We start from the raw sequence: 22,683 nt of genomic DNA, 5'->3' as shown, positions 1-22,683 counted from the left end.
CAAGGGAGGGTTGGGAATCCTGTTTGTAATCACACATCACTTAACCATAGGGACATGGTCTGAGAACCACATCGGAGGATGCTTACACATACATACCTGAATGGTATATGTCAGTCACACAAGATCTCTGGATACAATCTAGAGATAGGATAACTGTGAGAGGAAAGAGGTCATGGCCAGACCAATGTGACATCTGTTTTACAGTAGACATTAAAAAAAAAAACTAGTATAGTAAACATACAAACTGGTGTTTAGTAAATGACTATCACTCTCATTATCCATTACTGTGTGCCACATGAAGTTGTATGTGCTGTACGTATATGGCTGGCAGTGCGGTTCATTTGTTTACACTGTGACACCTTAAACACAGGGGTAATGTATGCACTACATCATTGCAATAGCTGCAGCGTCACCAGATGATGGAAAACTGTCAGCTTTGTGATAATCTTATGGGACCAGCATCAAATACAAAGCGTATCATAGACAGAAGTCGTATTACTCAGCATACTACTGTAGGCAAACTCAACTGTGTGTCTGACACAGGAGTGTGTGCTCCTGGGCAAATTATTTACTTTCTAGAGCTTCATTTAAACATCTGGCAGGATCTTCTGTATTCTAGGATTTATAGTCATTTAAGGATTAAGTGGCTATAAAGTAATGTCTATAAAGGGCCGGGTGTAGGGCACTGTTCACATTTACCGTCTTCTTACTGCAAGTGTGCTCTTTCCTTGACGTCACAGAGAAACATAGGCAATCAGTGGACTGCCAAAGCCAGGGCCTCAACTGGTTCAACCTGAAAACATAAAGACTGGCCTGTTAGTGCCATAGAGATCTTTTCCCAGGAGCTAAGAGCCAAGGCTCATGCTATTGTAGTGTGTTGTGTTATTTGTTCCCAGGGGAGACAGTGTTTTTGTAACTAGGGCTGGAACTGTTGGTTACTGTGCCCAACTCAGGCCTCAGAAATTTGATTCTGCGTCTTTCCCTATCATGGAAATCCCATATGCTTCGTGTTGTGTTCAGCTCAATCAACCCAGCCTGACCAAGCTGCAGAATATGCAGGAGCCAATAAAGCAGTTAGAAGGAGCCAGCCTTGCCTTTGCAGGATTTTTGATTATCAAGTAGTAAAGACAAGTGTTCAATACCTGGACATGTCAGACCAGAATGAGTCATAGAATTCTCCTGATGCCATCCCAAATAAAAATGGGGATACTCAGGAGGAAAAAAATGACAGTATTAAGCCTGGAATTCCTGATTTAAAACCCAGTGTCATTTCCTCCCCCAGGATGAGCTAGGAACAAGAAGACTATAGGTAAATAATAGCAAAAAAAGACATGTCAGCAGGTACACATTAAACCCATTGTGTGTGTTTCTGATTTGCCTGGAGAAGGAGGAGGTGGCTTTCAAAGTGCCTTCCAACCCCATTCCTCTGGGCTTTACTTGAGATCTGAGAAGAAAAAAGAGAAGCACTTAGCCAAATGTGAGCCTGGGTGACACAGACTATGGGACTAAATCAAATTGAACAAAAAGTGTGAGCACTTACTAAAGTGATCCAGGTAATTATTATCTCATTTAATCGTCAATTACTTCTTCAAACAGCCCTTGAGGTAGATTATTACCCAATTTCCAAATGAGACTTGAATAGATTAAAAATGTCTCCCAGAAAATGGTTACTAAGTGGGAACTAGAGGCTAAATCCTCTAATCCTGTGACATCCATTCTGAGATACTGTTATTTTTCTCAAGGTATGGATGCTCTCTGTTTCCATTTCTCTGTACTCTCACTGGGCTTTGCACTGTATGAAAACTCATTTAAAACAGAGCCCTTTCCTTCACAGAGTGCCTGATTTGCTGGGCAAGATAGATAATTTAATGTAATATTGAAATGCAGTTTGTCAAATGTTTTGATGATGGAGTACCCAAGGAAGTATGTTTGTGTGTGTGTGTGTGTGTGTGTGTGTGTGTGTGTGTGTGTGACACGTGTGTGCAAGGAAAAGTGGGATGAAAAAAGTAAGTTCAGGCAGTCTCCCTGAAGGAGGTGAAATGAGACCCAGTTCTTGAAAGGTAACTTAGAAAAAACTGAATGGAGAAAGGGAAAAGGGCCTTGAGGAAGAAGAACTACCTCCTGGGGAGGCACATTCAATACATGTGCATCAGGACATCTCTTAAGATGTTGCTGAAGGGTGTGGTGAATGAAGGAGTCATGGATTGCTGCACAGAGGAGACAAAATGTCATCTAGCATTAGCACACAGGTGTTTGGTACTCAAAGAAACCACCAAAGAAGAACTTAATCCTTTGCTGTATATGGCTGATGTATTTGGAGTGGCAGAGAACTGCGGCACATGGCTTTTTGCCTTGGCTGATTGAGAAGTGAGTACTGGCAGGGCACTTGATCCATTTACTAGTGTTTATGGAACATTTGTTCCAGGTATTTCTTCAGGAGGAAGCATTTTAAGAAGCATCACTCAGAGCCATTGGCACCTGAGTCAAATGATATCCAGCTTGACCTTGACACAGGCTTTCATTCAACATCTACTGGATTAAGACTTTAGATTGTCTCTCTATGTATTGCAAACTGTGTTGGGCTCTGATGTTACTAAGATGAGCCAAATAAACATAGATCTTACCCCCATGGGCTTATAGTTTAGTGGGATTTAAAACTAAGAGAGGTACAACTATTCAACTATGTAGTAAGTGCCAAGAAAGATGCATTGTATATTCCAAAGGCACCAAATGGGGAGTCCTGAGTTAGTTTGTGAAGCTTAGAGAAGAAACATATGACCTCATCCTGTGAAGTATTAAGTCAAAAGGACAGGGGAAGGATTCCAAGTGTGTGCAAAGTTTAAAAAAAGCCACTTGTGACTCTTGAGCACACAGTCAACTACAATGATGTCAAGATCAGACAGGTTCTTGTAAGACTCTGTTAAGGAATTGGTATGACTATAGGCTAATGTAATGAGCTTAGGTTAAAAATACAGTTTGCTTTTCTCTATAATCAGGTACTATCATACTCCGTTCTTTAATACCATGGGACATTTCCCAGAATCAGAAATTCCTGATGTCTATGGCTGGGGTGTAGTTTAACGTAGAGCACCTACTTAGCATGGATAAGGCCTTAGGTCTGATACTCAGGGGAAAAAAAAACCCAATATTTTTTGTCAACTAGAAAAATTAACAATATTCAGGTCTGTTGCTACAGTGAAAAAAAATGTGAAGAGTCTCACACCTTTCAATAATATATGTTCTCAAAGGTCACAGCTTTTCAGCAACAAATGGGCAGGACTGGAGAAGGGTAAGACAGGAGAACTGCCATTGACTTCTGGGTAGAGACATTTCTTTATGGGAGTTCTTGGGTAGACATGAAAAGTTGTGGTTACAAGGCACACTGTGGATTTTAGTTATTCAAATCTTCAAAGAATCCAGCAGAATAATCTTTTTATTCCAGCAAACAGTAGTAGATTCATGCCTCCTGTCAGTGTTCTTGTAAATGCTTAGCATCCCATTCATTTTTCATTAAAGCTCTGATTTGTAAAGTTTCCTGTGGTGTACACACTCCCACCATGGCTGATTTTCAAGCCACTGACTTGATTTCACTGAACATGGAGTTGGTGAAGTGATACACAGGGTGAACTCTCAGGAGCCCACAGGGACTGGCTTCAGCATAGCATTGTTTCTGTTCACTAGAGCTGAGATAAGCCCTGGTAGCAGCAATAGCCCCGAGAGGAGGCTTCTGTTGGCTCCTTGATGGATGGAAAGGGTTATCAAAGGGAGACTGATACTTCCTCTGTAGGGCAGTGCTTCTAGTGCGTAACTTTCCCCTTGTTAGTGCATGAATAAGAAGAATCCAACTGGAGACCTGAGGCAGGGAAATACTCAAAACAAGATAAAAGCAGCAGTATCATGGAATTATTTATAATGACAGTAAAATAAGAATTTTAGAAAGCTTCCTGGCATCTACCAGAGGAGGAAGTAGAACTTTAGTAGAATAGAAGCCCAGTGTTAACACCACGGAGCAAGCTGGGGTGAAAATACACCAGACTCAGCTGAATGAGAAGAAACAACATCAAGAAAGATGCAAGACTACAACACATGCAGCAGCAAAATTAATAATCTACAGTGAGCTTAATAAAAACAAAAATGCATGGAAAATAGAATTAAATTGGTTTTATGGAGGACAGATTAGAATATGCTGTCATATAGGGCAAAGGAAAGAAAACTAGTGAGAGATAGAAATAATAGAAACAGAACAGAGAGGAGAATTCTAAACTGAGAATTGTAAGAAAAACTCAGAAGCCAGAGTCATCCATTGAATGGAAGAAACAACAGAAGGAATAATCATAGAGAACATTTCTGAGTTGACAAGGACCTCCATGTTGTAGATTTGTAACGGTCCAGGAAAATTAAGAGGAGACATATCTACAACACATTCAATGTTTTAATACATTTCTAAGATAACGAGAAAGGGAATATGCAATTACAAAAGGTGTAAAGCAAGTTGTCTACAAGGGGAATCTACCAGCCAGCAGCCATCTTCTTTTGCGTGCCCTTAGAATATATCACCTCAAGATTTGAGGCAAGACTCCGGTAAAGAAGGAAAAACAAGTGTTTGATATTATGGGAACTTCCACAGTAGGGACAACAGCTAAAGAGGAAGAGTTGGATGCCCAGGAGTGAGGGAGACTAAGGTAATGGAAAGCAAGACAAATGAGAGAGGAGATTCTCCCTGGCTTTGTGATTGCTTGTCTTTAGCATTCTGTGAGGCATATGTGTTGTTGTCTTAAAATTCGTTTTAAAATAAACTTTGAATTTAACTACCAAGGAAACTTATAATCTAATGTGGGGGTGGTGAGGAGGACCTCACTCTTTTCATTTGATTGATGACCCTACACTGACCAAGTCTTATGTGGACATAATGAGGCACAGAAGTTGCATCTTTTGACTTTTGTTGACTATGCCAAGGGCTTTGACTGTTTCCACCATATTGTCCTTTTGGAAATCAGCAGGATGACAGTGGCCTACATGTGGATAGTGTCCTAGGAGCTAAGCAGGTAGGGAGGCAGATGATGCTTGGGAGACCAGCTTGAATTGTTTATATTTTTCAATTTTTAATTCAGTCAGTCAACATTTCCTGGGCAACTGTTACATGTTGGTGGCTATGCTCAGCATTAAGACAGCACAGATGGACCCAAATGTAACTGATGCCTATTTCTCAATAAACTTAGAGTACCTTTATAAGAGGAAAATACTTTGACATATAGGGTAGCAGTGCCCGGCGGCCAAAGCACTGTGCAGGGGAAATCAGATGGACCGGAAAGTCTAAGACACTAGTTCTCCAATTCCAGCACATCAGAAGCACGTGGAAGCCTTAAGAAGTCAGTATGCTAGGCTCATTTCTGAAGCTCTGATCAGTCATTAAAACTTGAGAAATTGCCTTTCCACCGAGCTCCAGGATCAGCAAGAAGTCCTCTGGGCAGCAGATAGAGTATGCACTTTAGACTAGGAAAAACAATCTTGCACTGTACAGATTTGGAGGACTATTTGAGTCTTCCTTGAATTTGAGCTATATCTAAATACACAGGATTGCTCTGGCCACTTGGAGCAATAATGGCATATTCAAACAATTCCCCCATAGGTATATGCAGTGTTGAGTATGAAAGGTACTTGGATTTCACCCCATTTGTTGTTGAGGAAAATGTAGGGTATGGAACTCAGAGTGGCTTGTATAGTACTTCATTGCTTGGCCAGAAGAGAGCCAGGAGTAGAGACCAAATTTTCAAACTCATGTTTGGTGTTCTTCCCAAGAACTCTGCTCCTTCCTTGCTCTACTGCTTTCTTGGGGCCTAGTTACTTCCCAAACAGGTTTTACTGTTCATTTCCCCTGCCTGCTCCCAAGCTCTGTTAACACAGCCACGCAAGAGTTAGCTCTGGTTGCAGTTAACTTTGGAGAGTTAACTTTGGAGGCTGGAGCCAAGTACAGAGTGTCCATTGTGCGCCACCCCCTCTGAAGGAGTCATTGACTGCCAGAATGTGACAAGGCAAAATGTTTCTACCTTGCCTGGGCTCTGAACTCTGTGAGCGTGTGAGTGGTCTGTATGCTCGCATGTGTGTGCTGGCAGGGAGCAACAAAGGAGGACTGGCAGTTGTCTCTCAGCTCATCAAAAAATTGAACTGTCAGGCAGGCAGGTAGGTGGGTGTGGGCTGGAGAGGCCAAAGGAGAAGAGAAACCCTGTGTACATCTGAAGTCAACAGACAGGTTAGTTCTCTTTGCTTTTGAAAGTTTATTTTTCTACAATAAGGGGCTTATGTGGATCCAGGGGCTGGATTATTATCTGTAGGATAGTCAGATAATTTATCCAGAGTTTCCTGGGTAAGTGGGATTATGGTTAGGGTACTTCAAGCCATAGAACTTTGAATTGTTGTTGGATTGAATTCCTTTTCATTCAGAAAGAACTTCTTGAAACCTTGCAAGTATCCAATCCAGCTCTGGTCCAGAAGTGAATGTACGCATTATTCAACCACAGTTGGCCTTAGCCTGAGAATGAATTGCAGCTGAATTACACAAGTAAGATTTGTGTGCTCAGAACAGCCAGAAGACAATACGAGACTGGTATTTAATGGGAAACTCTACCGATGAGTGCAGTGTAAGTCATACCAGGGAGTGGATGTGGTGCCCACAGTTTGTAAAAATGTCACTATAGAAAAGTGAAGACTTGGGCAGGACCTAGAAATATGGCAAAGCTCGAGTTCTGTTTAGCTGCTCATTTGTTCATTCCTTTCTTCATGCAATAAACATTTAGAAGGTTCTAGTGAATACCAGGCATTGCCTATCCATGCAAGAAAAGAGGGGTAAGAACCAATTTTGTAAAAAAAAAATACATCAATGTAAAAAATTCTGTGCAAGTAATGATGTTTGTGTATACAGATTTGACTTGGTTAGACAGAGCCATTTGGTGGCTGATAAGGCCTGAGACTGGACTCAAACATGAGACTAATATGGAAAGTCTAAACTAGAAATGACGTGTTTTGAAAGATTGAGAGTACTTGAAATACTATTATAGTAAATTCCCATTACCCTCAGCATAAATCAAAATACAATCAGAATAAAATTGTAGCAGCAGCCTGAATTTTCTTATGCTCCCCACCCCCATTTCATCTAATATCAGGTTCTTCTAATTCTGGCAAATGCTGTGAATGTTGGTTTGTTAATTATCATCATCATCAGTAGTAGTAGTAGATGTAGTAATAGTAACACTAGGGATTGAAGGCAGGGCCTTGCACTTCTTAGGGAAATGCTGTATCACTTGAGCTGTTCCTCTCCCCAGTCTACTACCTTTGGTTATTATTTAGAGAGGATCTCATACTTTTGCCTGGACTGGCCTTGTATCATCCCAAGTAGCTAGGATTATAGACATGCACCACCATACCAAACTCAAGCAAAACTTAGATAGTGCCTGTTCACTGGTGCCATCATTTCTTCAATGGCTTCTCACTACCTGTAAGATACTATCTAGACGCATTGGCATGGATGATCCACAATCTGGCTGAAAGCTTTTATTTGTACCATGCCTCTTACCAATACTACACTCCTTAGCCACACATCAGCTGGCTCTTTTCTGAGCACAATGCTGTATTTGCTCCTGGCAAATTCCTTGCCTTGTGCTATTCCTTCTGCTACCACATCATCCTTCTTTCTATTCTACCTAAGAAAAGCCCATGATCCAAGCCAGATCATGTGTTCTTCTTGTAGCTTTCTGATGACCTATGCTTTCTCAAATGAAATGCACATTTTATTTTATTTTCCTTTGCTACAGTATACATAAAATTCTGCTGTTTACAGTTGTTTTTCAAATCCTTCTTCAACAGTGTAACTAAACATTCGGTGTTTTTAGGATCTTGACCTGAGTAGAATGGCAAAAAAATATAGAATTAAATTTTTATTTTTTGTGGCTCTTATACAACTCAAGTTTTAAATTTTGGAACTTCATCTTCTACATTTGAGTAATTACTGATTTTAGAAAATCAGATATACAAAACTGAAGTAAACCATTTTTAAGTGAAAGAGTCTTAATATTCATAACCCCATCCGTTTACCTACAATTTCACTTGTTTTTCTCTTATCAGCATATACATTGCTTCACTCTGGTTTGAAGATTCAGATGGATTCACTTAAGAAATCTGTGCCTCACCTTTTGCCCAGACCTAGGATAGCTTTGTAAGTTAGTGATTAGGAAATAAAAAGATAATGTTGATAATTCCTGCCAAAAGGAATAAACATTGACCATCACTACTTGCAATATGCAGGAATCTGGGCTCCAGACTGAGAAAGATGGACTCAGCCCTCTTCCTTGACAAGCAGAAAGACATGTCTTAAGACATCATGGTATCCCCAACAACTAATATGGTATCTGCCACTAGAAAAAGAGCCCCAGTGACAATTGACTTGAATATGACTTCCAAATATTTAAGAGTTGGACAAGCACTCAGATTGCACAGATGAGATACAGATCTAATAAGCAAAAGAAATAGCCAGAATTATCCAAGCTATTCGCCACTCCCATCCTAAGAGGGGACTTTATCCTTACTGTAGCACGAGTCACAAGTAGCTATTGAACTGCAGCAAAAATCTTCACCTTCTCACTAGGCAGCTTCATCCTTTCTGGAATAAAGACAGTTGTTGGATTTCCCCAAAGTGGAAGCACTTGTAAATTGTCCATTCTTCAGAGCTGAGCACTTTCCAGGAGCCAGCTATGCTCCTCGCCTTTCTGGGAAACAGGATCCTTGGGGAAGACCACAGGCTGAAGAAATGCTGTTCCCAAGAGAGAAGGGATTTGTTGTGCTCAGACTTCAGCTTTCTCGATCTTGGCTATTTTGAAGGTACCTTTGCTGCCACTCATAGGCACCTTCTGGTAGGCATGTTTCCTGGCCAGTTTTTAAAATTGATGCGCTCAGAAGTAGAAACCAAAGTTGTATGGTAATATCTTCTGCTGGAACCAGCAAGAACAATTGGAGACCAAAGGCTTGAGAGTGATCTGACCTGTAGCCTGACGTGGGGAGGGGGACATATGGGTGCTGGGTGTAGCCTCAAAGGCTCTTGAGTTTTGCTTAAGGATTGGTGGTTGGGATTCCTTTTGATCTTTGAAATTTTAAAATTAGGAATAAGGGACATGAAACGGGTAAGAGGGAAAGATGGTTTAGCTAGTCATGTGGTTGGAAAGTCTGGGTTTTCTCCTGTCATCTTGGGGGTTGGGGAATGAGGGAGAAGATGATCCTTAGGGGGATTGCTAACACTTCCAAGAGCCCACGAAATGCGGCTTCTCTAACCATTTCCTTTTGCTGTTATGTAGACATAATACCCCTTCATGTAAAGAACATGAAAAGAAAATAATCTACTATGGCTATTTTGAAAATAATTAAATATTTATGTGTGTGTATGTCTGGAAACATTAATTTTTTTAGTATAGGGTATCTCCTTTTGCTCCTTTCTTTTTCTAAGAGCTAATGTCAACTGTTTAGATTTAGAAAGTTCTGTGTTCTCATACTTTATTTTGGAAGTAAAAAAAGTACTGGTAGAATAAGATGAAGAATGAAGTAATGGATAGGAAGAGAGAGAAGACAGAAATAGAGGGAGAGACAGAGGCAGAGAGGCTGAGAAACAGAAACAAATACCAAGAAGTGCAAACTCAATCCTTTCTGATGAAAAGTTCTAGTTTTACTCACTACTCTCTTATAAGATTTTAGTTCAAGGCCGGGCGCCGGTGGCTCACGCCTGTAATCCTAGCTACTCAGAGGCTGAGATCTGAGAATAGCGGTTCAAAGCCAGCCCGGGCAGGAAAGACCGTGAGACTCCTATCTCCAATAAAAGACTAGAAAACCGGAAGTGGTGCTGTAGCTCAAGTGGAAGAGTGCTCGCCTTGAGCTGAAGAGCTGAGGGATAGCGCCCAGGCCCAGAGTTCAAGCCCTATGACCGACAAAAAAAAAAAAAAAAGATTTTAGTTCACACCACTCTTCACTGGTGACAAACTGCAAACTTTTACCGTGTACTCTGTTACATGAATACTGAAATGGAATATGTCAGATTTTGGTGTTGTCCAGGTTTGATTATTTCAGTGGGCAGTTCGTCTTTTCCTTTATAGCAGGCAGAGGGCTCCTTTAGTTTTTATAGAAATTTCTCCACCGATATTGGTGTTAAGCAGCTTACTAGAGTCTCACCTCTTTTACTCTGCCTTACCCACTCTCCAAATAAAGCTAAAGCAGAGCTATTAAGCCTCTTTCTGAAACTCAGCAAGTTAGTTGATTCTGTATTAATAATTGTACTTATTTCCCACTGAGATCTTTTTGTTTTCCTTTCTGAGGCCTCTCACCTAAGTTGTGATTTGTGCGAAGCAAGACAAGACTTTATGTAATTGAAGTAGTACACAAAGAAAGGAGAATGATAAAGGTTGAGTAAATGTCTTTCTTCTGAAGGAGAGGAGCTTGGTATAGGTGGAAGGGGGTGGGGCTGTGTTTCTTTGGCTTTGCAAACTGTTCTTCACCTGGGTGGGGGATGTGGTACACAGAGCCACCCAGATGCAGTTCCCACAGACCTGAGCATCAACACTTAGAGTTCCCTTTCGTCATGGCTGGTTTTGCTGGTGACTCAGCTAAAGGTGGCTTGGCTGTAAGAAACCTCTAGCTTGGGGGGAGGGGGGGAGGGATAGACAAATGAAGGTGGAAAAGGGCAGAATACATTGTATATACCAAAAAATTAAGAATAAGGGATGGGGTGGGTCCCAGGGGGGATGAAAATGTTAAAGGGGGTGACACAGAGCAAGATGCATTCTATACATAAACTGTTTGGTTAAATGGCCAGAAAAATCGATACATACCCTAAAAAATTAAGAAAAGTGAGGGAAGGAATGGGTGGTAGGAGGTGGGTGAGAATGTTGGAAGGGGTGACACCAGGCATGTTGCACTGTAATCATAAACTGCTTTGTTGAGTGGCAGCTCCTTTGTATAACTACTTAAAGATAATGAAAATATGTTTTAAAACAAACAAAAAAGAAACCTCTAGCTTGTTTCTGGCTGGAGGACTCACCCTGCTTATCTTTTCCTTGGGCCTGCAGCCATTAAAAAAATGAATAAGAACCCATTACGAAAGACATACCTGTGTTTTCCCCCTTTATTCCAAGTATGATCCAATTTGGAGATGTACAGATTCTGGTTAATTTTTTTTCTTTCGATGATGTAGATAAGGGGGAAGGGACTTCTGGGACTTAGACTGAATATCTTTTTAGAGTCATGTTCCTTCCTGTCATAGCTAATCATCTCTCTGCTTCTCAGTTGCAGATCTGATCTCTTCTGAACACCTCACCGTGTCTCCATCCATGGGACTCTGAGCCTAGCCATTGGACTCCTTTGTTCTTGGAATTTTGGGTGTCCTCTCCTTCTGACCTTACCTTTTTCCTTTTTCCCCTTCTCCCGCCTGAGAACTCCTGAAGACAGTGGGGGATTGTCATGGAGTCCAGAGAAATGCTAAGCAGCTCCCGGCAAAGAGGGGGCAGTGAGTCAGAATTCCTGCCAGTCTCCTCAGCCAAACCCTCATCTGTCCCAGGAGAAGCCTTGCTCTCTGCTCCAGGATCTGGGAAGGGCCTCCCAGTGGGCGGAGAGCACATGGAGCCGGAGGAGGAGGATGAACTGGGCTCAGGGCGAGATGTGGACTCCAACTCCAATGCAGACAGTGAGAAATGGGTGGCAGGAGATGGCTTGGAAGAGCAGGAGTTTTCCATCAAGGAGGCAAACTTCACAGAGGGGAGTCTGAAGCTGAAGATTCAGACCACAAAGCGGGCTAAGAAACCCCCAAAGAATCTGGAAAACTATATATGCCCACCTGAGATCAAGATCACCATCAAGCAGTCTGGGGACCAGAAGGTGTCCCGTGCTGGGAAAAATAGCAAAGCTACGAAGGAGGAAGAAAGAAGCCACTCCAAAAAGAAGGTAGGAAGCCCTTGCTTACAGATTTGTTTTTATTTGTTTCTCCATTGTATCCACAACTATTGAAAGTCTACTTAAGCATTTACTTACTTTAGTTTCACCATCCTCCTTGACGGATTATTATATTATTAATATATTATTATATATATATGTATACACACATATATATGCACATATATGTATATATACATACACATATATGCACATATATGTATATACATACATACATATATATGCACATATGTATATATATGCATGTATATGCATATATATAATATGATATAATCTTGGTATAATATCCTGTTTATTATTATATTTTCTACTTACCTGGAGATGAAGACGCTACTGCCCTTATAGTTCTGGAGTGTTTCTGTTTATTGTATAGCATCCAGATGGCTGGGTGACCTGAGCGCTAACCAAAATTTGGTTTCCTTTTTTATTTCTTTTGCATTAACCTTTGCACTGATTCTCAAATTTAAGAGTTGGTCAATCAGAGCAGTCAGGACTGCTTATATTTCCTTTTGGGTTAGTCATTGGTATCACATGTCTTCTTAAAGATAAATCGCTAACCTGACTAAGCTGTGTTCATAGTAACCCAGGTTCTTGCAGGGCCTAGAGATCATCCTGAAAAACCATTGAGAAAAATTAGAAGACTATTCTAAGGAAAACTGGAGAAAGGGCAGGGGATTGGCTTGAATCTTTTTTGGAGACATCACAGATATGTAAGGCCAGATATTACATGATCCTGGTCGGTTGTCATTTTCTTCACAAAAGTCATACATTTGTGTTTAGAGCCATTGGAGGTGGTTAGTGGTGTGTGAAACATGGTTGGAAGTCAACATTTCCATGGTTCGTTGGATTTATTTGGGGATCTTACAATGATCTCTTCCTGGGATGAGTGTAGTACCCTGTTATGGTAGTAGAAGACTGATTGCTTTAGTATGGAAAGATTTTGTCTTGGAGAGCCTTTAGAATTTGAGGATGGCACTAAATGATACCCTTTTATTGACAGAGATATGAGGTTCAAAGTAGTAGTTGTTAATTAGAATCTGTGTCTCTCTCATTTTGTGTTCTTTTACCATGATGGATTAATTTAAAATGGTAGAGATATAGAAACTTTGTAACCCAGAGATTATAAGGAAATGCAATGTTTTTGCTACCAGTGGTTTTTGGGTCAGTCATTTTTGCCCCTCCTCTTCTCCTACTTTTCTTCTTCCTCCTTCTCCTCCTCTTCCCCTTCTCCTACCCCCTTCTTTTTGATGGTACTGGGTTTTGAACTCAGGGCCTTGCATTTGCTAGGTAAGTGCTCTACCACTTGAGTCATGCTCCCAGTCTTGTGGTATAGTCATTTTAAATAAAACCATTGGAGTCATATTAACTCTTTAATATAGGACTATGTCTTTCCACAGACTTTTGACCAGTTTGATGTATTTAAAATCCAAATAAAAGAGATAGAAGCATCTCTTTAGGGTGACTAACTCCTCACGGTTGGCTCAATAAGCCTGTCCTGGTTTTAAAACTGAAACTCTTGTGCTTAAAAATTATGTCAGTTTTGGGAAAACAAGGACAGTTGGTCACACAACTTTAGCATTTTGGGATACAAAGAAATATTTAGAAATTGGCCTGCTTTGCCAGCACATAGAGGTCATGCTTTCTCCTCACTAAACTTTACTGTGATTTCTGGGTTCCCTGTCATACAACCCAGTCAACACTTGTAGACTATTCTGTGGTTCTTGCAAGAAAATGCCACAGTGAAGCATTGCTTTGCAGTTGGGTCTCTTCACCTTTGAGAATGAGTTTTTCTAAGTCTGGCCTTGAGCTATACAGTTCTTTCTGTGTTGTTAGGTCTCATCTCAGAGGGTGGGCAGTTTTAAAAACTGTTACTTATAGTTACTGTTTTCCCTCCATCTCCATCACTGACAGGATTTGGGGAACAACACCTGGTTTGGGGGTATGCCAATGCAACTTATTCCTTTGAAAACAATAAGTTTTCAGATCAGGTACTACTTTACTGAAAGTCACAAGTTGTTCCCAAACACAGCCTTCTACTCACTGTAATGACATGGAGTAATGATTTGGAATTTGTGACATAGGATGAACTATAAAACTGTGATTTGCAGTCATACATGTCTAACTTTCTCAAGCTGGACATATTCACTCATAAAACTACGTACCCTTTGAAGAAGGCTTTGTTGGAAAGAGAGATGAAATCACGTATTTGAATATGTTACTTGTTAAATACAAGGGAAAGGAGAAAGGAGGAACTCAGTCGGATTTCAAAATATAGTACCTTTTCATAATGACTCAGAGGTAGAAATATACTTAAAAAATCCTCTTGTCAGGAGCTTATTCATACTCTATATATCACTGTCTTCACGACATCTTTGTAGTATATGTAACAGAAATACATGAATAAAATTACCAGCATGGAGTTGTAATTCCTTGATGGATGATAAAAAACATTCTCAGCTCTGTATTGGATTAGAATGTTACCTTAATTTCTTTTCAAATTGGTGCTGTTTTGCAACTTGAAAGTAAGCAAAAACTGAAGCTGAGGTTGGGATGTGGAGACTTAGTCTAGTATTCGTGTGGAAAAACTCAGTCTCTTGAAGTTGAACTGCCTTTGTGTAAATGAGAAGTATATGATCAGTAGTTTGACTAGAGAAAGGATAGCGGTGACATTTTGTAAGTATTGGACTACCATCTATTTCTCAAATATAGCATGCTGCCCATTGGAATATCACATCACTGTGGCATTAAAATCCTATCTTCTAGATCTTTTTTTTTTTTTAATGAAGTAAGTGTCCTTAAGTACTCAGGGAGAGACCCCTGAAAATCCAGCCCTGTGCCAGGAGCTATGAGGAGTTGCTGGTGGAGGCCCCTCTTGGTAGTCATCTGGTAGTGTGTGCTGACTTTCTGCAGGGGTTGGCAAACCACAGTCACCAAGTCATATCCCACCTCCTTCCTGTTTTTGTACAGCTCACATGCAAACAAAATGATTGCTATACTTTAAAAAGATTAAAAGAAAGAAATATTTGGAAATAAGTTAAACTCATATGGAATGCAAATTTCAGTCTCCATAGATGAAATGTTATTGGAACAGAGCCAAATCCATTTGTTTGTACTTTGCCTGTGACTACTTTGATTCTTACAGTGACAGAGTTGTGGAGGGTCACCAAGTCACAATGACCTTTAAAGCTGAAGCTGTTTGCGATCTGGTCTTATAAAAATGTCATCAACCCTTGACTTAGGAAAAGATATGAAGTTTCAGGATAACAAGTTTTGTTTCATTTTGGTTTGTTTTTAATTATTTAACCTCCAAGTTTAATTAGAGGGTCAAGGAAATTGGGTGTTGCATTATGTGTGTGTGTTTTTGTAAGTCAACCAATTAATTTTGTCCAAGTAATTGTTTACCAGCCTCTGGCAAAAACTGCTCATATTGGATTCCACATGATTTTCTTTTTCATTGTTTTGTTTTTTGTTTGTTTGTTTGTTGTTGTTTTGGGTAAAAGAAAGGGCTATAGGAAAATGGTGATGGAATCTACATATCACAAGTTAATTTCTTTGTTAGGTTAACCGTTACAGGAGTTCTTAGCTTTATCATGAGAAGATGTCTATCTAGCATCCTCTAGAGCCTTTTCCCAGATTTCAAACCTAGGACCAACCAAGACATTGCAGATGGTCAGGGAACATGGTAGAGCATGAGCAGTGCAGCCTCATGGAAATGTTACCTTCCTGTCTCAAGGGCTCATGGGTATTTCTAACCAGGGTTGGGGATGGAGATGTTTCTTGGGGGAGGATTTATTATTAATAGCTTACATGATGTGTGAAAACAGAATTTGCTAGGAAGTAAAGGCTGAGGGAGAGCTAGCTCAGGATATATTGAGCTACTTTGTCAAAATTCCTACACTGTTTCATTTTAGTATTAGGTAAGAGATATAGTGCCCTTCTAAGGAAGTCAATAAAAAAACAGAGATTATGAAAATGAGTCTCTAGAAGTATGTTCACAGAAAAAGACATGTACAGAGAGTTCTAAGATGATATTCTGTGAATTTTTGATCACCCCCACGTCGCACTCCTCTTTTATTATTACTTTTTTCTCCTTTCTGCGTTTGAGAATATCTGGTATTTACAACTTCAAGCTAGTCTGTTACCTCTTGGGTTTGGGGATTCTCCATGGAGAGACTGACATGGTGCTTCTATGCCTTTGACGTCCCAAGTTGACAGAATGACCAAGGGGGAAAAAAAACCCATATGCTATTCAGCCAGAGAGTCATTTTCCAGGTGTGGATAGCATTCTCCGGTGTCTAGGCTAGATTCCAGGATGAACTCTTTCTCTCTCCTGAGTTCTTTCACTTGCTGGCTTTGAATAGCCTGTGGCAAATAAACCACCCAACCTTTGAAGACCTGTCCTGACTGCATGAAAATGGAGTATCACACCAGCACCTTAATAATGATGTCACTGGAAGGCTGGAAGTGCCTTGGGGCTGCTTAGAATACCACCTCAGTCAGGAAACCATGCTCAGATTCCTGTCTGCCATCCTTCTCTGAGGGAGGCACTGTGACCTGTTTGAATGCTTGGTCTATGGTACAGGTGTTAGTGGAAGCAGTTCCAGTGTCTTGTTGCTGTGTCTTTACCAGGGTAGGCTGGTATGGTACATCCTCAATGCTTGATTTTGGTAGAGGGAGGAGACTTGCTGTGGAGATTTATTCAGAGATGTTTCAAATGTCTTTTTTCCCCCTCTGTGATCATTTATCTCCCAAATCAGCTGAGCACAAAAGATGACTCAAAACGAAAGTTCTAATGTGGTGTCAAAGGAACCACCAAGTATGGCTTTGCTGGCAGGTGGCACACTGCTGGCCTTGGGAGAAGAGCCCCACCCCCTCCACCCTTCTCAACCACACATATTTCACACTTGCAGAACGTCCTGTCATGGCTTTACTTTCAACTGACCTTCAGTTGCATCTCATTTTTTAAAATTTTAGATAGAAGTCAAGGAAAACTAACTTTTCTTGCCTTCTCCTTTATTATCCTTTGACTTCTAATTAAAACAACTTAAAGTCGAAAGCATCTGACCATCAAAGTTTAACATACCGAACATGTTCTGACATCTGGCACCTGCCTCACTTCGTCACGACACAAGCAGGACCTTAGCTAGGCAGTCAGGGCAGCCAGGGGGAGGGGCATGGCGGGTTGCTCCGGGTTCCCAGTCAGATGCTTCTTTGGTTCAGGTTCCTCTCTGATAGCAGTAAATAAAGAAAACCAACAGCAGAAGACATTGAAGCTAAGTGTCTTCAGAGAATTGTTTTTACCCACAGTGAGCTGACAATTTGTGTTGAATTTTGCATAGGACCAACAGTTTGAGGGTGAAGTTTCAACTATGGCCTCTGAGTGACTTAAAGGGTAGCAGTAAGGCTCTGGGAGCTTTTCTCAAGGAGGGGTCAGGAGGGAAGGCTGTTAGAGAAGAGGGCAGAAGATCAAGAGCCAGGTTCCCAGGATGTGTCCAGACAGAGAGACACAGCGTTCAGACACCCATTCAGACTGGATTCTCAGTCATTGCGGTGAAGTGGACTAGTGTTAGCTGGAGAAGTAGTAGGCCCCCTGGCTGAGGGCGTGTTTGTGTTTAGTTCAACGTGTCAGAACAGGAAACACTAAAGGTTTGCATGGGAAGAGATGTGTGTTGCATCTTTTCCAGGACTCTTTCTCATAGGCCCTTGCCCTATGAAGATCATTTCTTTCTAAAGTTTCAGGCTGTCAGTCTGTACCTTCCAGAGTTAACTTCCCTCACCTCCTGTGGGCCTCTGACCTCATCTGGAAAACCATGGAGGCCTTTCTTCACTCTGAAAAGTCCAAGCAGTTCCCACCTCGTGAGGCCATTTGATAATCATCATTCGTATCAATTGCAGCTTATGTTTCCGTGTGCTTTCTCTGACCTTGTTTATTGAGTATTTTTCCCAGATGGTTTTTGCCTCCTAGTTTCTGTCCAGTTAGATGGGAGTGGGTAGAACATTCTGGAAAGGCAATAGGTAAATGATTCTGCCCCTCAAGGTGAGCCATTGTGCCAAGAAGAAGTAATTGTTTACAAATATAAATTCTCTCAGAACTGTAGCAGCCTCTTTATGCCAGACCAGTCGGTTCCTTTGTTTAGTGTTGTGAATGAGAATTATAGTATTTTTCACAGCTGGATTTGGTCACTGGGGAATGGAACTTAAAGCAGTTGTTCCTCATTCTTTTTTTGTGGGGAAAGGAGACATTGTTTGGTGTTTCCTTGTAGCACTGTGTTCTTGAACTGTCTCTGTTTTCCTACTTGAAACCTATCGTTCAGGAGTGAGGACTGTCTGGCCCATTGGCATACAATGCCTGAGAAATCGTTTGGTACATGGTGGGCCAACACCTGCTTCTTGTCACCCCTTGCAGCCTGTCAGCCTGAAATGACACTTTTGAATAGTTTATAATATCCAAATGACCCTTGGCAGAAAAAAGTACCCCATCTTTGAATGGCAGTTTTGTGCTGTCTTGGACTTTGAGAACTATTAGCTCGTAGAGAAAGCCAAGACTGGGAGGTGCAAAAGGGTCTCAAATAGGAGTTATGTCCTTTGAGAGGCCAGGCTAGAGTCAGCACCTGGTTAAGTGGGCAGGGGATTTGACAACAGAAGATCTGGGTCAAAACCCGAATGCATTGACATCCGGGTCACACTTCCAGAATCATGGCCATTACTGACATGAAAAAGAACATTTGTAGAAGGTTCCTTAAATGAACAAACCTCACCCTAGTGCTGGCCAGAGGCCCTCAGACAAGTAGATATGCCACCTCTTGAGACAGCACTTGTTTAGAAAGCAATTTCTTACATTACATTAAAAACAATCGTCTTTAACGACTCAATATTTTTACTTCCTGAAAGTGTTCTTTGGATTTCTGATGCCATCTGCCTGTCGGTGTGCTGGGAATACTACCATGTCAGCATCTTTCCTAGAAGGCATAGGCAGTGTGAACTTACAGAGAAGAGTACAATGCCAGGAAGTAGTGTGGACCGCAGAGTGCCAGGAGATTAAAACCGAAGCTGTAGACACAGTCAACGCCTCTATTAAGGTGATCCTGGACTGTACTAGCTTTCTGGCTGCTTTACTGTTGCTAATGGGCTTTGAGCCTTGTGCTATCTTTCTTTGATAGTCCAAGCCATCAGATACTACATTCCGTGGAGTGTCTGAGTCAAAATTTGGGTGTTTGCATAATTCTTTTTTTTGGTCAGTTGTAGGGTTTGAACTCAGAGCCTGGGTGCTGTCCTGGAGCTTTTGCACTCAAGGCTAGTGCTCTACCACTTTGAGCCACGGCTCGAAGTATAATTCTTCCAGTATAATTCTTATACTCATCTCTTTCTGCAGAGATCTAGAGAGAGTTATGACTCAAATAACGTCTGCCATCTCTAAACTTGGTTTCTCCTTTACATTATAATCTCCTTTGTGTACGGGAGATGGCTGTTAAAGCACTTGTTGTCAAAGTGAAGTGTTTATTTCTCTGTTATGCTGTAAACTCTGTGAAGGCAGGAGTTACAGCCTTATTCATAGTCACTTTCTTTCTCCAGCCTAGGTGAACCAGGCTGTTGTTAGCTCTCTGCCCATGTAGATTGTTCCATGGTAAAGTTCTTCCTTGTCTAAGCTATCCAAATAACTCCTATTTGGTCAGTTCTGTGTGCTGTGAATCCATCCCTTAGAAGCATCTGAACTCTTTCCCTCATGTTTCTGCCTTCCATGCTACCGTCCAGACAGACTGTGGCAGAACAGAAGCATCGGAGTTCAATCTGTATCTACACTATTGGATGGCATATTCAGTATGAATGCTACCAGGAGTGATGAAAAAAAATCTTCCTGAGAATAATTGATCTCAGGACACTTAGGGAAAATTCCAGGGTGAAGAAAAGTTGTCAAGATAGGGGCTATGGGGAGTTCATGGTATAGAAAACTGAAAGCTGCCACCACATCACCCTGACATCTCAACAAATCATGTCCCTGTTTCCCTAACTCTTGCTTCTTTCTGGTTTGTTCTTTGGATGGTTAGACAGAATAGCTGTTCATCCTCCCTATTTTATAGTCCTGGGGAATGGACTTTTTAAATTGTATTATTTATGTATTTATTGCTTTACTGAAGATTGAGGCCAGGGCTTTATAACATTTGCTATGCAAGTGCTCTCCTATTTAAGCCATTTCTCTAGTGCTTTATTGCCACGGTCATTTTTGAGGTAAGTTCTCACTTGACGCCCAGGCTGGCCAAAGCTGTAATCCTCTTACTTGTGCTTCTTGTAGTTGCTGGGGATGAACAACCCCTAGCACTGCCCCCAGCTATTGCATTTGTCCTATGTCTAGGATAGCAGAATTGTGTCACCTCACACAGCCATTGGTTCGGGTGGAGTCTTGTGAACTTCTTTGCTCGGACTAACCTCAAACCATGGTTTCTCAATCTTCGCCTTGCCTGAGCCATTTCACCTGAACCATCTTGCCTGGCCTACTCTTAATGGTTTTAAAAAATGATTTGCCTGAGTTTACAACTAATTACAGAGGGATTCGATTGGGAAGTTGAAGGTGCAAACCCTCAGGTCTCTAGTTTCCAGCAGCAGGACTCCATCCTTAGAAGATTCTACCATTTGCTGTCTGGCTGCTGGGTCCCTAATGTAGGAGATGAGCTCAGTCCTTATCTTTGCTGGATGGCTCCTACCACCCGTACCTAGTCTGTGGGTAAATCTCAGCATTGCAACATCATCCCTAAACCCACAGCTTCTTTCTTGTCTGCCCACAGCTATCTTCCTGCTGGAAAGCATGCTGCAGCTCCTAGCTGCGAAGAGACATGGACAGGGTGATATGTGGGCAGTGTGGCCCAGGGCTGTGGGAAAGCAAGCTCAATATGACTTAATCTAGAGTTATTTACAAGGTCTTCTGAATTGTCTTGTCCTGGAATAAAGGGAAAAAAATAGGGTTTAGAAAAAAGAAGACTATCCCAAGCTAGAAGTTCTGAATTTGAATCTCCATTCTGCCTTTCACAACTGGATCTGTGTTTTCTCTTACTTAAAAGCAAGATTAATAATGATCCTGAGGATTATCTGAGTGAATAAGCTATGAAGTGGTTGAGAAATACTAATGGGGCCATGCAACTAGAAGGTGTTCCTCTTTAGAATCCTAATACTGTGTTTTTCTAACACACTGTAGTCTTGAATCAAACTTTTCCATTGCCTCTTCTAATATCTTCTCACTGTCAACTCCCTCTCCTCTGCTGTTAATAAAGCCCCTGCCTGGTTCTGACTGACAACAGCTGCAGGTTGGAGATGGTCAGCCGCTGGGCCCAGATACCCGCCACATGGTGTAATTGCCCTTTGTGAAATTCTAGGGTGAGAGGTCAGTCCTCCTCCCCATCGTTGTCACTTCTCAGTCATCTGGATCATGGTGGCAGTTGTGTTATCCCAGCATCCTTCCTTTGCTCCCACCTCTCCCCTTCCCTCCTGGAGGCCAGGAAGAAACCATCTGCTGAGTTGGCTTTCAGAATTTTTTTTTTTTAAATACCAATTTCCCTTTGTTCCAAGACAACCTCCAATCAGGGCTGGTGTCTGCTGGGTTTGGCTAAAGGCTGGTATTGTGTTTCATGCTCCCTGGAGGAAAGGTTGTCCACTTGCCTTTCTTTTTGATTCGATTCCCTGCCACTCGGCAGGACAGTCCGAGGTCGCAGCTGCTGCTGTCAGCTGTAAACGGGGACCCCCTTGTTTAAGAACCTACACATTAATCTCTTGGCAGGGGAGAAAAACAAAAGAACACAAAAACTAAAAATAGAGATTAAAAATAAATGAAACTAGGCCTAATAGAGTCCCAGCAAGATCCATTAGGTGCTTCAGGGTAAGGTAGGCCTTATTTCACAAGCCTCATTTCACAAGCCTCTGATGCCCAGGTGCCCAGACACTCAGGCTGCCTGGTTTATTTCTGGAGACCATTACTCACCTATCAGCAGCACCACGGAGACTTTTTGGTGGGAAGCCTGAGCCCATTGGCTGTTGAGATTACTCTCCTGGGCAGAATAATGGCCACCAGATTGGTATATAGAGTAGTTGAGAACTTTGTCAAACGTCTACCACATTATTACCTACCAAATCTGGCCTACAATCACTAGGTAGATGCCATTATCCCCATTATACAGATGAACATGGTGGGGCCCAATGACTTCTAATAAAACTTACCTGGGGTATGCAAAGCACCTAGGAAGCGGTGACTGTAGTGTACCTGCCCTGCAGACTCCTGTGTTCACGCAAGCCAGCATAGAGTACAGAACCTGAGGAGGGAGCCGGACATCCTTGCTCCATACCCATGGCTAGAATATTTCTGTCCTTCTAGTTCTTTCTCTATGAAACGAGACCATGCCAGTCAGATGCCACAGCTGCCAGAGAGTTTGGTCAGATCTTACAAAAGGATCTTGTGTCCCTGGAGCTAGTGCCTTTCTAGGGTTGATTTTTCTTTCTCCCTTCTGTGCTAAATTAGTACAGATTACCAATAAGTCTTTGGCAGCTTTTGGCATCTGGTCTCCCTGCAGGCACTTCCAGCTCTACTTGGGAGCCTATGGGAGGAGGAGGTATGTTCGCTCTTTTAGGGTAAGGAAAGGCAAGCTCTACACATAGTGAATTCAGCCTATGAAATTCATAAAGCTGCTTATAAACACAGTATTTCTCTTTTCTCCTTTTACT

General features: G+C 41.6%; 1 protein-coding gene across 2 annotated transcripts in view; it reads left to right on the top strand.

Annotated features, from left to right (window-relative positions):
- The window catches only part of Setbp1 (SET binding protein 1), a 348,122-nt gene that overhangs the window by 11,430 nt on the left and 314,009 nt on the right, over nucleotides 1-22,683 (top strand). For both annotated transcript variants that reach the window (XM_013014934.1, XM_013014935.1), the window contains exon 2: nucleotides 11,317-11,970. In XM_013014934.1, coding sequence (XP_012870388.1) covers nucleotides 11,491-11,970 — 480 coding nt within the window. In that variant the 5' untranslated portion in view covers nucleotides 11,317-11,490. The remainder of the gene's footprint in view (nucleotides 1-11,316; nucleotides 11,971-22,683) is intronic.

The sequence above is a fragment of the Dipodomys ordii genome, unplaced genomic scaffold (assembly GCF_000151885.1).
Source record: "Dipodomys ordii isolate 6190 unplaced genomic scaffold, Dord_2.0 Scaffold25, whole genome shotgun sequence".
NCBI lineage: Eukaryota > Metazoa > Chordata > Mammalia > Rodentia > Heteromyidae > Dipodomys > Dipodomys ordii.
The sequence above is the reverse complement of the archived record's forward strand: the minus strand, read 5'-3'. Positions and strand labels throughout refer to the sequence as shown.